We start from the raw sequence: 15,689 nt of genomic DNA, 5'->3' as shown, positions 1-15,689 counted from the left end.
TTTGACAGGTTACTGTCCTAGTGCATAGGAGAGAAATGGTAGATGTTGTACCTTGATTTTAGTGAAGCTTTTGACACAGTCCAGTATGACATTCTCATAAACAAACTAGGAAAATGTGGTCTAGGGGAACTTGCTCTAAGGTGGGGGCAAACTGGTTGGAAAACCATGCTAAATAAAAAGTTTTATTAATGGTTCTCTGTGAAAGCGAGAGGACTTATTTAGTGGGGTGCTGCAGGGGTCTGTCTTGATCTGATGCTAGTCAATATTTTCATTAATGACTTGAAAAATGGAGTGGAGAGTATACTTACAAAATTTGCAGATGGCACCAAGCTGGGAGAGGTTGCATGCATTTTGGAGAACAGGATTAGAAAATGGTCTGAAATCAAGAAGATGAAATTCAATAAAGACAATTGCAAAGGACTACACTTAAAAAATGCAACATACAACTAAAAATGTAGAATAACTGGCTAGATGGGTAGTATTGCTGAAAAGCATCTGGTGATTATAGTGGATGAGAAACTGAACATGAGCCAAAAGTGTGGTGCAGTTGCAAAAAAAACCTAATGTCATTCTGGGGTTTATTAGCAGGAGTGTCATATGTAAGACACAGAAGGTAATTGTTCCACTTTACTTGGCAGTGGTGAGGTCTCAGTTGGAGTATTGTAGCCAGTTCTCGGTGCAATACTTTAAGGAAAAATGTGGACAAATTCGAGAGAGTCCAGATGTGACCATAATGAATGAAAAAAGACTTAGAAAGCCTGACCTATGAGGAAAGGTTAAAAAAAATGGGCATGTTTAGTCTTGAGAAGAGACTGAGGGAGGACCTGATAACACTCTTCAAATATGTTGAGGGCTGTTATAAAGAGCATGGAGATGAGTTGTCCTACCTTTAATGGACTTGGAGAAGAAGTGTAATGGGCTTAATATATAGAGCAAAGGAGATTTAGATTATATATTAGGAAAAAGCTTCTTACTATAAGAATAGGTAAGCACTGGAATGGGTTACCAAGGAAGGTTGTGGAAACCCTATAATTGGAGGTTTTTAAGGACAGGTTGGACAAACACCTCTCAGAGATGGTCTAAGGTCCTGCCTTTGCACAGGGGGGATGGACTAAAATGACCTCTTGAGGTCCCTTCCAGCTCTACATTTCTATGATTTCTTAGGTAATCATGAAAAACAGATATGTCAGTTTCACACATGGAAATCTCAGGGTTTTTTTTAATATTTCTCTCTATGAAAAGGAAACCTACCTCAGTCCAACCACTGAACTAGAGTAATTATGCATCTCTTTCCTTAAGGCGTATCCATGCATTTAGAATATTTTAAAATAACTTCCTCAACTGAAAATGTAAATATCGTAGTCTAATTGTAATTACATTATTACTCTTTTTGGAATTAGGCATTTCCCATGAAAAGTACTGTGTGTCATTTGGAACATGGAAACTTTTAATTTTTCATATAGTTAACTATCAAAAGTATTCAAATGAGGATATGGGATGGAGCTCTAATAGTGCATCTGAATTTTTAGCTTCTGTCAAAACTTAAAAATGTTTGTGTCCCTCTGGCTTTTGGAAACTTTTTTTTAAATTTCTTCCATTGGCAAGTCATTCTGGCAAGGTCTCCCAAACATGTGGTGATGATTTTTTATATATCTGTTGTGATAGGCGTTAGAGACTAAATAAAAAATGTTTCTCTGATACGCACAACTTACAGTCTGAGGCCTTGTTTACAATAAATTCAGACCTATAATTCACCCTTTTGGGCAGCTAAACTAGGGTGAATTCTGGGTCTGAATTTTAGTATGTATATACACACAGAATGAAGGATTTCGGAAAGTTGTGGCTAAAATGCTAATTTTTTGTTGGTGATGCTGCTGCATTGTGGCCAAGAATTTCAAAAGTGATTTTATTTTGTGCCTTAATTTTTGGGTGCCCAACTTAAGATACCTTAAAGGTACTTGATTTTCAGAAAGTGTTGATCAACTATTCTTTGAAAATCAAGCCTCTTCTAAGTCATCTACATCTTCAGAGTCTGGAGTTGAAGATACTTTAAACTCAGTTCTTCTGGAGCTTGGGGAGGATACCTGATTTCAGATTTTCCTGAAGCAATACTCACTTGAAAATGTTGGGGTGTGTTGTATGCTGGTTGGGTTAGCTGCTCAGTGTAAGGGCTAAACTTCAGAAACTTGGCTCATACCCTATCCAAATTGACACCATTGGTAATAAGCCACTTTACACTTCTTACAGTCATGAAATGACATGGCCAAGGCAATAAAGAAGAGGTTCAGAATACACTTGTGAATGTAGGATTATATTCTGGGTCATATCCACTGTTTTCTGGTTTTGGGCCCTCATAGAGTGGCCATTATTACTAATACACAGTTTCAAGGTTACTTAAAGCATAACCAATTTTCTTGAATTTCTTTAAGTGCAGAGTTGCAGGGTTTAAAATAAGTCCCCTCCCAATCCCCGCATGCCCCTCCTCCATCCAAAAAGCATGAGAATCTATGAACACCCAGTCGAACCTGTATGTTCCTTCTTAAAAGTATTTGTCTGTATCTTGTACCTTTAGGTAATTAATGAGATGCAATCAAATAGTTTTTTTTCAGAGTAACATTTTGTCATTTTTTTCTAAAACTCAATGTAAATTTAATATTTTTTAAAGGTTTTTTACCAATAGCTTGTCCTTTTTCTCACTCCCCCATTCCATTAAGACCCACTGTTACCTTCAGCTCCCTTTTTCATCCAGGTGTAGTCCAGTCATCAAGTCCTGCCCACCAGGCCCAGTGTTAGCTCTGTTACATTAGAAGAAACCAAATTCAGTACATTAGGCGACATTTAAACTTGTACTTACTGGTCAGTTCCTCCTCTTTCCTTTCTTTGTTTTGTGTTTCAAGAGTTAGACATTTTATACAAAGTGAGGGTGGTCTCCATTTTGATAGTGAACACAAACTAATTTTAAGAATGGTGGTCTGGACCTAAATTCACATACTTTATTTAAAAAAAACCAAAAACATCTTTTTGATCTATATTTTAAAAGCATCTCTCAGTCGCTCCTCTCTATTTCTGTTCCTTGACCTACTGCCAGCTCTGCAGATAGTTTCCCCTTCACTCCCATGTTTTCTCTTTTCAGGGGCACATATTTATATGAATAAAATGTTACGCCTCATCCTGTCTCCTTTCAAGTTAATTTGGTGTGGAAGATTTAGTTTACAGACACTGCCTCCTCCCATAGCCAGTAAAGATCCTTCACCCTTCCCAGTCAACAGTGACTCTTTGGTGTTGAACCATCCCCCTCAGAGTCTCATCATAAGAAAAATAAAGTTTTGTGTGTGGGAGGGTGCAAGACAGGTTGATAAAGGAAAGTTCAGATAAACCCTAAAAGGGGATTGTTGTCATACTCTTGAGCAAGGTGAAATCTCTTCAGCTTCACGTCAAAATTCATGCTGAGAGCAATCTGAATATACTTATTCCTAAAGTCACCTAGGTTTTTGAGAGTGAGGGGTCAGATGTGAAATCCTTGAAGATTATTGTACTAAGAAATCCCTTGTACGATGAAAGAGAATGGGGAAACTTTCTTTTTATGTGAGTCTTTGAAAGATAGTGTTGATTCAGAATTGTTGCTTCCAGCAGGGGCGGCTCTGTTTTTTTGCTGCCCCAAGCACGCGGATTCGGCGGCGTATGTGTGAGTGATCTGCCGCTGCCAGTCCTGTGGCTTCGGCGTACCCACCGCCGAATTGCTGCTGAATCCGTGGGGCAGGGGGACCTTCCGCAGGCGCGCCACCGAAGGCTGCCTGATTGCCGCCCTCACGGCCACCAGCCTGCGCCCCCCGCAGCTTGCCGCCCCAGGCACACGTTTTGAGCGCTGGTGCCTGGAGCCGCCCCTGGCTCCCAGGGAAGAAAAGTTATGTGTCTCTTCCTGCATCAGCATTCTTAACAAGGCCTCTCAAGAGAAACTTAAGGAAAACAAAAACAACAACGAGTCCTTGTGGCACCTTAGAGACTAACAAATGTATTTGGGCAACAGTGTCTAAAAAATTTCAAAATTTGCATAAGGTTCTTTTTAGACAAAATGGAACTAGACTGTTAACATGTAAAATAAATGAGTTTGGAGAAATGGCTCAACTAAAAGCTGGGGGGAAAGCTGGCAGGAGCTGAAATGCACACAAGTTGGACAAAGACATTTGTTAAAGATGTGGGTAGTACAATGGTATCTGTGTATCCAATAAAGGGTAGAGTGAAAATACAAGTACACGAGAGCAGAGACAGGATAAGAACACAGAGGTACATTCCACAAAATTAGCTTGGTGTTAGATCAAGGAGTTATATAAAAACAGACACGTAGGCAAGAATATAAGCAAGAAGTTTCTGTGTGCCAAGGCAAGAGTTTTAAAAGCAAAATTAGGTATCTCAGAAATGTGGCGGAATGCTCAAAACCAGCCGGCTATTGTAATATCTACTTATAAACTATACAAAAAAGAGAGAAAAGGCCAGAGATGTTGAGGAGTAGTGCTATATATTAGTGATTCCATAGAACTGAATGAGCTTAAAAATGCTGAATGGAGACTACTACACAAGTGAATCTATATTGATACAAATCCCAAACTAAAAATGTAAATATATTAGTAGGTGTTACTTCGAGCTTCCATATCAAGCAAATGAAATTGAGCACTCAGTACTGAGAGAGACCAGTCAGGCAGTAAAATCTAACAAAACAATAAAGTGGGACTTTATCCATATAGAAACTGGTCAAATGGCATAACAGGACAGAGTTTAAAGAAACCATTTCTTGACACTTCAAATGATTGCCTCTTTCAACAACTGGTTCTAGGGCATAGGCTATTAATTAGCACACAAGAACTAATTCAAGAAATGATGGTAGCTAAACTATGCTGAAATACTGACAATGGTATGATTAGGTTTAACATTCAAACAGCAGGTAGAGTATTAAAAAGTGACACTAATCTTTAGAAAAAAAGATTTAAATAAAATGAGGTTAGTCAAAAGGCTGTTTGTGCAAATTGAAATCCTTCAAAATTTGGAATTCTTACCCTAGCTTAGCCAATGAACAGGAGTATAAATTACAGCAGTTATCAAAGAAGAGGAAAGTTAGAAGGGCCAAAATGAAATTCAAAAAGTAAATAGCTAAAGGTGTGAAAATAAACATGAGCTTCTTTAAATATATTGGAAGCAGGAAGCCTGCAAATGAATTGGTGGGTCCACTGGATCCTCAAGGGCTAAACTGAGCAATTTGAGAAGATAAAACCATTGCTGAGCAGCTAAATGATTTCTTTCCATCAGTCTTCATTAGTGAGAAAGTTGGTGAGATTCCTACCCCAGACCTAATCTTTCCTGGTAACAAAGGTGAGGTACTCTCAGACTGAGGTGACAGGAGAAGAGGATTTGGAGCATGCTGATAATGTAAAATGCAGTAAACCATCAGGCCCAGGTGGTGTACATCCAAGAGATTTGAAGGAGTTTAAGTATGAAGTAACTGAGTTGGTAACACAAATTGGTAATTTTTCATTAAACAGTTACTCTTCCAGAGTACTGGAAAGTAGCAAATGTTTTATTTATGTTTAAGAAAGGCTCGATAGATGATCAAGAAAATGATAAATCTGTAAGCCTTGCTATCTGTCTGTACCTGGCAAATCAGTTGAATTGATGGTTTAAAAAGAATAACAAAATCTTCCAGATATTTAATGAACTAGGATTCAACAACGAAAAGTTGTCTCACTAATCTCTTAGAATTATCTGAGTGTGTCAGTAAAGTAGTGAATAAAAGGAAACCAGTTGTCTTAATTTATTTAGTTCTCCAAAAGGCCTTTGGTAAGGTTCATAGGAAGAGACTACTAAAAAAGTCAGAGTAGTTATGGGTGAGAGGCAAAGTACTGTTTTTGTTTATCAAAAACTGGACAGGAGACAAAGCAAAGAATAGCAGTAAGTCAACTTTAATCATGGCAAAAAATTTAACGTCAGGGGGCCTCAAAAGTTCCATACTATGTCCTATGTTTAATATATTAAAACAGTGATCTGGAAAGGGTGGTTAATACGTAGCAAATTTGCATATGACACACAGTTTTTTAACCACTGAGCTATCCCTTAAGTTATTCAGGACCAGAGAAGACCATGAGAATCTTCAGAGCTAAACATTTTGGGCGAATGGGTAACATGATGGCAAATAATATTCAGTGTCGTGAAATGTAAAGTAATGCACATTGGAGGGAAAATTATAACTACTCATGTACCTAACAGGATTCCAAATTAACTGTATCAACCCAAGAAAGGGACCAGGGTCGTCATTGTAGACAGTTCAATGAAAATATCTGCTCAGTGTGCAACTGCAGTCAAAAAAGCTAACAAGACGTTAGGAATGGGATGAAGAATAATACTGAAAACACTAATTCCTTTATATAACTCAGTGGTCTAACCTCGCTTAGAATACTATGTGACGTACTGGACACTCGATTTCAAAAAGGGTATTGAAGAACTGAAGGGGATTCAGTGAAGAATGACAAGAATGATCAAAAGCTGGTAAAATTCCCATGTGAAGAGAAACAATCCCAATCTACCTTAGAAAGGAGACAAATAAAAGGGAAAACAATAAAAATATATAAAATTACAGAGAAGATAGATTGGGAGCTTCTGTTTTCCCTGTCTCAAAGCTGTAAGAAGGCAAAATTCAATGAAATTAGAAGTTGGCAAATTCAAAACACGCAGTGAAAAATTTTCCTCCACCGTATGTAATTAAACTAGAACTCATTGCCACAGGAAGTCATTGAGACCAAGAACATAATGAGATTCAAAAAGTGAATGGATATTTATACGGATATTAAGAATATCCAGATTTGTCATAATCAGTGACAGTACAGATTTTGGAAATGGCATTAAACTTGAGCTTCTGAGTTTAAGCCAATCTCTAACTATTAGAGATCAGGGTGAGACCTGTTTGAGGGACAGATTATTCCACATCTGCCTACTACGGGGTTCTTAGGCAATCCTCTGAAGCATCTGGTTCTGGCCACTCTATGAGACAGGGTGCTAATCTAGATGGACCATGGGTTTGCTCCAGTATGGCAATTCCTATGTTCCTACATTTTTATTTTATTTTTGTATAACATGTTTTCTTGTAATATCACAGGATTCACTTCATAGTCTTTTCTCTGATCCACAGTGGCCACAAAGCACATCTTGTTGTAGTCCTGGGATAAGGATGACCAGGGGCGGCTCTAGACATTTCACCGCCTCAAGCACAGCGGCATGCCGCGGGGGGCGCTCTGCCGGTCCCGCGGCTCTGGTGTACCTCCTCCCGCAGGCGTGCCACGTCCCACCGGAGCCGCGGGACCAGAGGACCCTCCGCAGGCATGCCACCGAAGGCTGGCTGCCTGCCACCTTCCCGGTGACCGGCAGAGCGCCCCCCGCGGCTTGCCGCCCCAAGCACGTGCTTGGCGTGCTAGGGCCTGGATCTGCCCCTGAGGATGACATCTCTAGAACCCACCTGATCATACGTCATTTGGTGGTCTGAAGTTAGATACAGCTTTCTAAAAAGCTTTGGATCTTAGCAAGCTCTCTGTATTTCAAGAGCATTTTTCCTACTGGTAAGATCTTCAAGATCTTTTGGAAAGATCAGAAGTAGTAATCATGAAAGTCTAACTACGTGTGATGGCAGCCAACATCCTGAATGCCTCACAATCAGGCTTCAGACCAGGGCACAGCACAGAAACCGCTCTAATGATGCTAAAAGACTACTTTCTTAGAGCCATGAACACAGGCAAAATCTCCATACTCATGCTGTTGGACCTCTTTGCAGCTTTTTACATAGTAGGCCACAAGGTGCTGTTAACCTGCCTATGTGACATAACAGGAGTAGATCGCTGTGATTGTACCTTTCCAGCAGAGCTAAGAGAATGATGAGTTGCCCTCTCTAAAACTCTTCACTTCTTCTACATCTACATGAGATTACAGAAGAGACAGTGGTTTTGCTGCCAACAACACAATAACTCACTTGTATATCTCATTCTGAACGGATGCAATTACCACCACTACAAAACTGTGATAATGCCTACAAGCAATCAGCACTTAGATAAAAAGCAACTGTCTCAAGCTAAATCTAGGCAAGACCAAAATGGTGATGGTTGGAAAGGGGAAATGCAGTGAAAAACTAGTGTAGATGTTGGCTCCGCTTTCCACTGAAGGCATTCATTCATCAATGTGGTGTGAAGCTTCAAAGTCCAACATGAAGTATCATTGTTTAAAAATGCTTTCTTTCACCTCCAACTTGCCAGGAAAATTCTCCCTTCCTTCCAGACAAGGATCTGGCCACAGTGATTCATGCATTTGACATCTCTGGTCTGGATTACTGTAATTCACTGAACTTGATGCTGAATGTGAAAACCATGCTCCGGCTCAAGCTATTATGGTTTAACATTAAATGTATTAAGTCACTGAAACCTTTTGGAAATCTGAACAGGAAAATTCCTTCCTCTGCAGGCATTCCTTCTGCCAGTTTGGAGTAATGGCCCTGGTTCTCTATATAATGAGATTTTAACCCTTCATTTACTGTTTTGATCTCTGGAGTGGTGCCTGAAAAACCAGGAATATGTCTAAGGGCAAACACTTGATGGACATTCCAATAGAATAAAAATTGCTAGGGTGATCTGTCTGAGCCACCCAGGACCTAAATTTGTCAGAGAATATGGTCATCTCTGGAATGGGGTCTGAGTATTATTTACCTGGAATTACAGGTATCGGGAAAAGTCTATGCTTCTAAAAGTGCCTCTTGCGACTTGCTCCCAGTTCAGAGCAATATTTGCCCTGCTGTGGAATAAGCAAATTGTTGGGGGGACTCATCTAAGGATAGTACTTCTATCACAGGAATGTCCTAGCTGCAGCACAGCTTTGGTGACAGCGCTGAGGTTCTTGCCTCGTATAATCAGCTGAGTCATTTGATCTAATCCTTTGGGGATTAGGAATTGGATGATAAAATTCTTCAGATGTGGGAGAAGAGGGCATGGAAAATCAATGTGTTGCAGAGAAGGTTAGAGCTTTTACCATCAAAGAACAGACTGGATTGAGGCCCAAGAGATTCTGGACTAAGGACTATCATAGAAGAATGTATAGAATGGCAGGCACTTGTTTATTATCAGTTTCAAAAGGCATTTGACAGCCTGCATGGGCATACATTGTGCAGTGTTGGTCAATTGTATGGAATTCCAGCTAAAGTCATTAACATCAAGGCTATGTACAGCTATGCAAAGTGTTCTGTAAAGGCGAACAACCAGATAATAGAGTGGTTCAGTGTGGATATTGGCATGAAACAGGGCTGTGTTCTGTCTCCACTGTTATTTGACATTGCTATAAACTGGATAATGAAGTATATAGCAATACAAACACTGGCATAGCATGCATAGAAGGCAAATGCCTAGAAGATCTAGGCTTTGGTGATATTACATGGAGCAACACTCCAAAAATCTACAAAGACACGTTGGCAAAAACAGCAGGCCAAGCAGGGATCGAAATCAGTTACACCAAAACAGACATCCTTGAAGTCCAAATGTCAAGCGATAATATAATATTAGAAGGCAAAAACATCAAGACAGTAGAACAGTTCCTTTACTTTGCCAGCACTGTCATGGGGGTACAGCCCTCATTGCCAGACTGGCACCTCCTCCTGGTCATGCTGGGGATTAGCTCAAGGCTGATGCCCACATTCACAGTTTGCACACCAGCACTCTCTCTCTGCTCGCGCCTATGGCGCCTCTCTCCTCTCCCAGAACCTCAGCATCCTCTTCTCAACTCAGCCCTCCGGCTAGGTCATCAGCTGTGTTTTCCCCTTCCAGGGTTAGGTATCGCCATCCAACAGTCCAGCCACTTCCCCAGGAGCAAGGGGGGTGACCCAGGCACCCTGTAAATAGCAGCCTCCTGTTGTGCTTCTGTAGCCTCTGTCAATACTGCTCTATTTCCTGGGCCACTTCCCCATGGCCCCAGCACCTTCTTCACCTTCATCTCAGAGCACAGCTGCTCAGTCCCAGGAGCCAACCACTTCTCTGTCCAAGGTGGTTATAATTCTCTTAGCCCTCCAGGGACACAGTCCTTACTCCCTGGGCTCCCAGCAGCAACTGAACTACTCTGCCCTGCAACTCCTTTTATATGGGCTCAGTGAGCCCTGATTGGCTGTTCCTCACTCTCCGTAGCCTCCCCAGGTCTCTGCTAACCCCATCTCTACCAGTGTGGTGCAGATGTCCCATCACAAGCACCATACTAGCCAATGGAGATGTCAAGAAAGAAGTGACATCAAGGATAGGAAGGGCATCCACAACATTCACTAAACTCAGTAACATTTGGAAATCAAAGCGAGACAGTACCAGACAAAACCTGAAAAATTTCAGCTCAAATGTAATCTCAGTGCTAACATATGGCTGTGACAGCTGAAGAGCTTCCAATACATCATATAGAAAATTAGATGTCTTTTTAAAATAAGTGCTATAAAAGCTCCTGGGATTCAATGGAGAGACTTTATTACCAACATAGAGATCGGAGAAAGTACCAACCTGCAGGTTGTCTCCACTAGAATTAGGAGGAAGTGTTGGACACATTTGGGACATGTACTCCGGTTGCCAATACGCAGACTCCACATGAAGCTGTCAAGTGGTAACCAATTGGGTGCTCTCATTTCCTCACTCCAAGGGAAACCTTAAGAAGAACTGTTAGCTGGGAGGACAGAACAGTCAAACTCAACACCATAGAGCAGATGGAAACAGCAGCTAATAATAAAGAGGGATGGAACAAACTAATTTCCACTCCATGTGCCAACATTGGCATGCGAAGGATACAATCTATAATATCTGGGGTGCCTGAGGAAGCTAGGTCTGCCCAGGTTACCATCACACGATGGTAGGGGCTTTAGATAAGACAAAATGGCATGTTAACTGTTTTAAAAATCCTTTTTCTTGAAATGCTTTGTTCCCACTGGTCAGTAAGCAATACGTTAGTTTTAAGAAGGCTGTATGTTCACTACTGACTCTCAAAGGTAAGAACTGCAGGTGGTGAACCCAGTTGAACATGCTAGGAAATGCAGTTGATACGCTGGGTACTGTAGTCCAGGAGCATGGGCTAAGAGTGGGAGAATTGCAGAATTCCACCCCAAAAGAGGTAGTGGTGGCCTGAGACCTTAGGGGCACGGAAAGGGGACAGAGATGCCACTAGCTCTGTAACACTGACAAGTATTTCATAGGTTCTCTTCTGTGTTGGAAGTTACCTCCTGGGCTTGTGCTATAGTTACTGCTCTGTTGTAGAGTAAACATTTAGGTGAGTAGTCAGATTGTTGGATTCCCTGTTACAAATAGACAAATTTATAGTTAAGAACAAAATTTTCCAATTTGGAGTGTTTTCAAAAGTCTTTTCAGTGACTTAATGTTTTTTATCTAGACATCTATGTAATGTTAAGGCTGTGAATTGTAAAAACAGAAAAGCAAAGAAATGTTGATTAGTAGGTGAAGATGATTACAGGAATGTCAAAGACTATGTAGGTAGTCATCCCTTTTACTGTGTATGCGTACATATCAACATAATAAATATAAACAATAATGGTTAATGGCTCTGCTGCTATTTCACTCAGACAAAACTCCTGTTGGAGTCACGTAAGTGTAGGATTGACCTCCGAGTTTACAGTACTGGCAATTTTTTTCCAAAAGATTTAAAAAAGAAAAGAAAAAGTTCATAGGGAGTAATAACCCCATCTGTTTTGCGCCCACCTTTCTTGTTTAGATAGTGGGACAATAACTGAGATGAGATGATCTGCTAAAGTTACTCCTTGGCTATGGCCCCATCAAAAGGGCCCATACAAGAACATGGTATTGGACAATAAGGCTTTGTTCTTCAGGTACTGAACATCCAGTTAATAGGAGTTGCAGGTGGTCAGCATATCTGAAGAGCAGAAGTTAATTGTCCAAAGGCATATGTACAGTATGTAAGACTATTGGACATTGAAGTTCTGACTTCTGTGGTGTAATGATGATTTCTTTTTAGTTTCAGAAAACACTAATACTCCATGGCCATGAAGATTGGATAAGAGGCATTGAATGGGCAGTCTGTGGTCAGTATGAAAGTCCAATAAAATATTTAATGAGGCAGAGAGTTGAAGATTAGGAGGAAATAAACAACCATCTGATCTTAATTTTTAATCCCATTCATTTGTTAGATCGCAGTTCTTGGTCCAGTGGAAGGCTGATGTCATTGCATGGATTAGATGTTAGGCAGAGGAATATTTTAGCATAGCACTGCCATTTTACTCCAGTATTCGCTATTCTTTGATATATTTATATTCTCTGATACTTCTATGACATATTTGCTGTAGATCTTTTTTTAGATGGCACCTCTGATTATAATCTATCTGGGTCACTTTACTGAACAACATTCCTCAGACTACACAAAGTACAGTAACTCCTCACTTAACGTCATAGTTATGTTTCTGAAAAATGCGACTTTAAGCAAAACGATGTTAAGCGAATCCAATTTCTCCATAAGAATTAATGTAAATGGCGCGTGGTGTGGGGGGTAGGTTCCAGAGAAATTTTTTTTTGCCAGACAAAAGTCTCTCTCTCTCTCTCTCTCTCTCTCTCTATATATATATATATATATATATACACACACACACACACACACAGAGTTTTAAACAAACAATTTAATACTGTACACAGCAATGATGATTGTGAAGCTTGGTTGAGGTGGTGGAGTTAGAGGGTGGGATATTTCCCAGGGAATGCCTTACTGCTAAATGATGAACTAGCAATTGGCTGAGCCCTCAAGGGTTAACCTGTTGTTAATGCCTCTACAAGGCAGCATGAATGGAAGGAGTGGAGACAGCATCCAGACAGAGATGCACATTTCCCCTTTAAGTACACTGACCTCACTCTTAAGTACATTGCCTTATTAAGTTAATCAGCAAGCTGAGATGCAGCTGCTGCCAGGAAGCTCCCTCCATCCTGAGCCCTGGCGTGTGTCCCCCCCCTGCTCTATGGAGATGGGGTAAGTGGGGTGCAGGAGCAAGGGGGAGGGGTACACCCTGAGATTAGCCCCCACTCCCCCCCCGCCCAGCAAGCTGGAGGCTTGGGGAGCAGCTCCAAGACAGAGGGCAGGAGCAGCACATGGCGGTGGGGGGAGGGACAGCTGAACTGCTGGCAAATGGTAGCCTGCTGGGCGGCTGCTGCAGAGGGAACTTAGGGGAGCTGATAGGGGGCTGCCGATCCACCCAGGTTCCAAGCCCCCACCAGCTAGCTGCAAGGGGCTGCTCTTCCTGCAAGCAGTGGACAAAGCAGGCGGCTGCCAAACAACGTTATAAGGGAGCATTGCACAACTTTAAACAAGCATGTTCCCTAATTGATCAACAATGTAAACGAAACGTTAACTGGGCCGACTTTAAGTGAGGAGTTACTGTATAATGCAAAGTAATACAGAAATTGAATTGTCTCAGTTAACCAGAATACCAGGATACTCAAGATTGGGGACTTATCCTTCCTAACGGCATGGAGGGTGAAAAGGTCAAGGGTGCAGGAGGGAGAAGCACATCTCAGAACAGTAAACTTGTGGGTTTTCTCCCTAAGTCAATAACCCAATGTATCCTGGACTGATGAACTGTGAGGCTGAAGTTTTAATATTGTATATCCCAGGATATGGCTGTTACCATGTAATTGAGGCAGGATCCATGAGTCAGTGTGTTCGAATTTGCTTGGTTGTGTTAAAATATTAGAATGAGTTGACATTGGAATAAAAGGAACAATAGTGTTCATAATACTGTTTGCAGAGGGAAAAATAAAATGTGTATGGTGTGGTGAAGGGTGATAAGAATAAAAGAAGTTAATCTTGTTAAGTCAGAATGAAAAGGTATGTGACTTAACATTTTTATTTTTACTGTGTTATTTTTTTAAACAGGCGGGGATCTTTTCTTAGCAAGCTGTGCCCAGGATTGTCTGATAAGAATCTGGAAAGTGCAGGCAAAATCAACACCATCTGTGGAAGTCAAAGATGATGACTCTATAAGGCTGAAGGAGAACACTTTTACTATGAAAAATAAAAGTGAGTAACAACTGAAATTCTCTCTCTGTAGCTATTCCTTCTTCCAACCAGTGTAGTGGTTATTGCTTTCAGTAGGGATAATAGGAATTCTCTCTGTTATAATTTTATTCCTATGCTAGAGGAATTTAAGACAAATTAAGTTACAGTAATAACTCTTGCTCCTTAGCAGCAAAAAATATAGTAAATATGTTTGTGTTTTAGAAGCATTGACTGTGTACAGTGTCTGGTTTATTGCAGAAATAGTACATCAGCAAAAAGTCTCAATAGAGGCCTTCTATTAAACTATAAATATTATAAGCATAGCCTATGGTTTTAAGACATGTATTTGTTCTACACACAGTAGGCTTGTTACACAGTTTCTCTCCAGTTATCAGACGAATGCACGTCTTAAGTTTTTTTAAATTAATAAGATTAGTAAGTCTTTCATATTAATAAGATTTAATTACACAGGTGCCTTTAAAGGTGAAAAGAGAGCATTTTGTATGCATTTATTACTTCAGATAATTTAACAGACTATGTAATCATATGTAAAGATAAATTATGTCACAGAGGTCATGCAAGACAGCTCTCAGCCACAGCTCCCAGCTGCTGGCCTTGCAGCTCCAAGCCACCATGGGCTGTGGAGGGGCCCCCACAACTTCCAGCCACTGGTCCTGCAACTCCGAGCTGCCTCGCGGGGTGCCCCCCTTCCTCCCTCGGTCTCTCATCCCCCTCATTGTTTTTTGTAAAAGTCACAGACATGTAGTCTTCTGTGTGTTCAGTTTTTACTGATTTTTCACTGGTAAATTACCAGGTTTTTTTATTAAAGGAGTTCAGTTTTTACAGATTTACAAATACAGATTTACAGATATCAATCCACTGAGTATTTTTTTTCAGGGACTTATTTTTGTTAAACATTAAAGCTTTATGCGATTGTTGTGTCCCGTAGCTCTGAGATTGAAGCAGTTCCACGGTGTAAAACACAGAACACACACACACGTGGTGGAGGTCTGAAAATCAAACAGTTAATATTGCACTATGATTGGCTCACAAAGAGATGCTGCCTGCCTGTTTCTTTGCATCTGTTTAGTGTGACAATGAATTTAAACAATCAGTTCTCCATAAAGATATCTAATGCCCCCTATCCCCACCCAGTTACCTCCTTTAGTGCCAAACTCCTTACAGGATTGGATGGACGGGCCTGGGTTCTTCTGGATCCCCACACAACCAGTCCTGCCCTTTCTATGGGTGGCTCCCGACTACCCCCAAAATTTCTTCTACCCTGAAAATCACAAAATTAAAAAAAATCACGATTAATTGCAGTTTTAATCGCACTGTTAAATAATAATAGAATGCCGTTTATTTAAATATTTTGGGGGGGGGGGGAAGTGTGTGTGTGGGGAGCACTGTCTCTTAAGCAGAGCACTCAGGAGCTTGAACACTTTTCCAGGCAGCAGAAACTGCTGTCAGCAACACTCACTCCTGAGCCAGCAGCAGACAGTATTCCCCTGTTGCCCAACCCCAGCTCAGCAGCAACAGGGTATGCGGGAGGGCGAGGGGGACACCCCAACATCAGCTCTCTGGCTCTGCACAACAGACAGGAGACAGGCTCCCAGTCCGGAGCAGGTTGGCCAGGG

The 15,689-nt window shown here is 41.0% G+C and overlaps 1 protein-coding gene across 2 annotated transcripts in view; it reads left to right on the top strand.

The window, feature by feature from the left end:
* The window catches only part of ELP2 (elongator acetyltransferase complex subunit 2), a 101,034-nt gene that overhangs the window by 36,717 nt on the left and 48,628 nt on the right, over positions 1–15,689 (top strand). For both annotated transcript variants that reach the window (XM_045007278.1, XM_045007279.1), the window contains exons 7-8: positions 12,028–12,094; positions 13,930–14,073. In XM_045007278.1, the coding sequence (XP_044863213.1) occupies positions 12,028–12,094; positions 13,930–14,073 (211 nt within the window). The remainder of the gene's footprint in view (positions 1–12,027; positions 12,095–13,929; positions 14,074–15,689) is intronic.

The sequence above is a fragment of the Mauremys mutica genome, chromosome 2, assembly GCF_020497125.1.
Source record: "Mauremys mutica isolate MM-2020 ecotype Southern chromosome 2, ASM2049712v1, whole genome shotgun sequence".
In the NCBI taxonomy this organism is placed as follows: Eukaryota; Metazoa; Chordata; order Testudines; family Geoemydidae; genus Mauremys; species Mauremys mutica.
The sequence above is the reverse complement of the archived record's forward strand: the minus strand, read 5'-3'. Positions and strand labels throughout refer to the sequence as shown.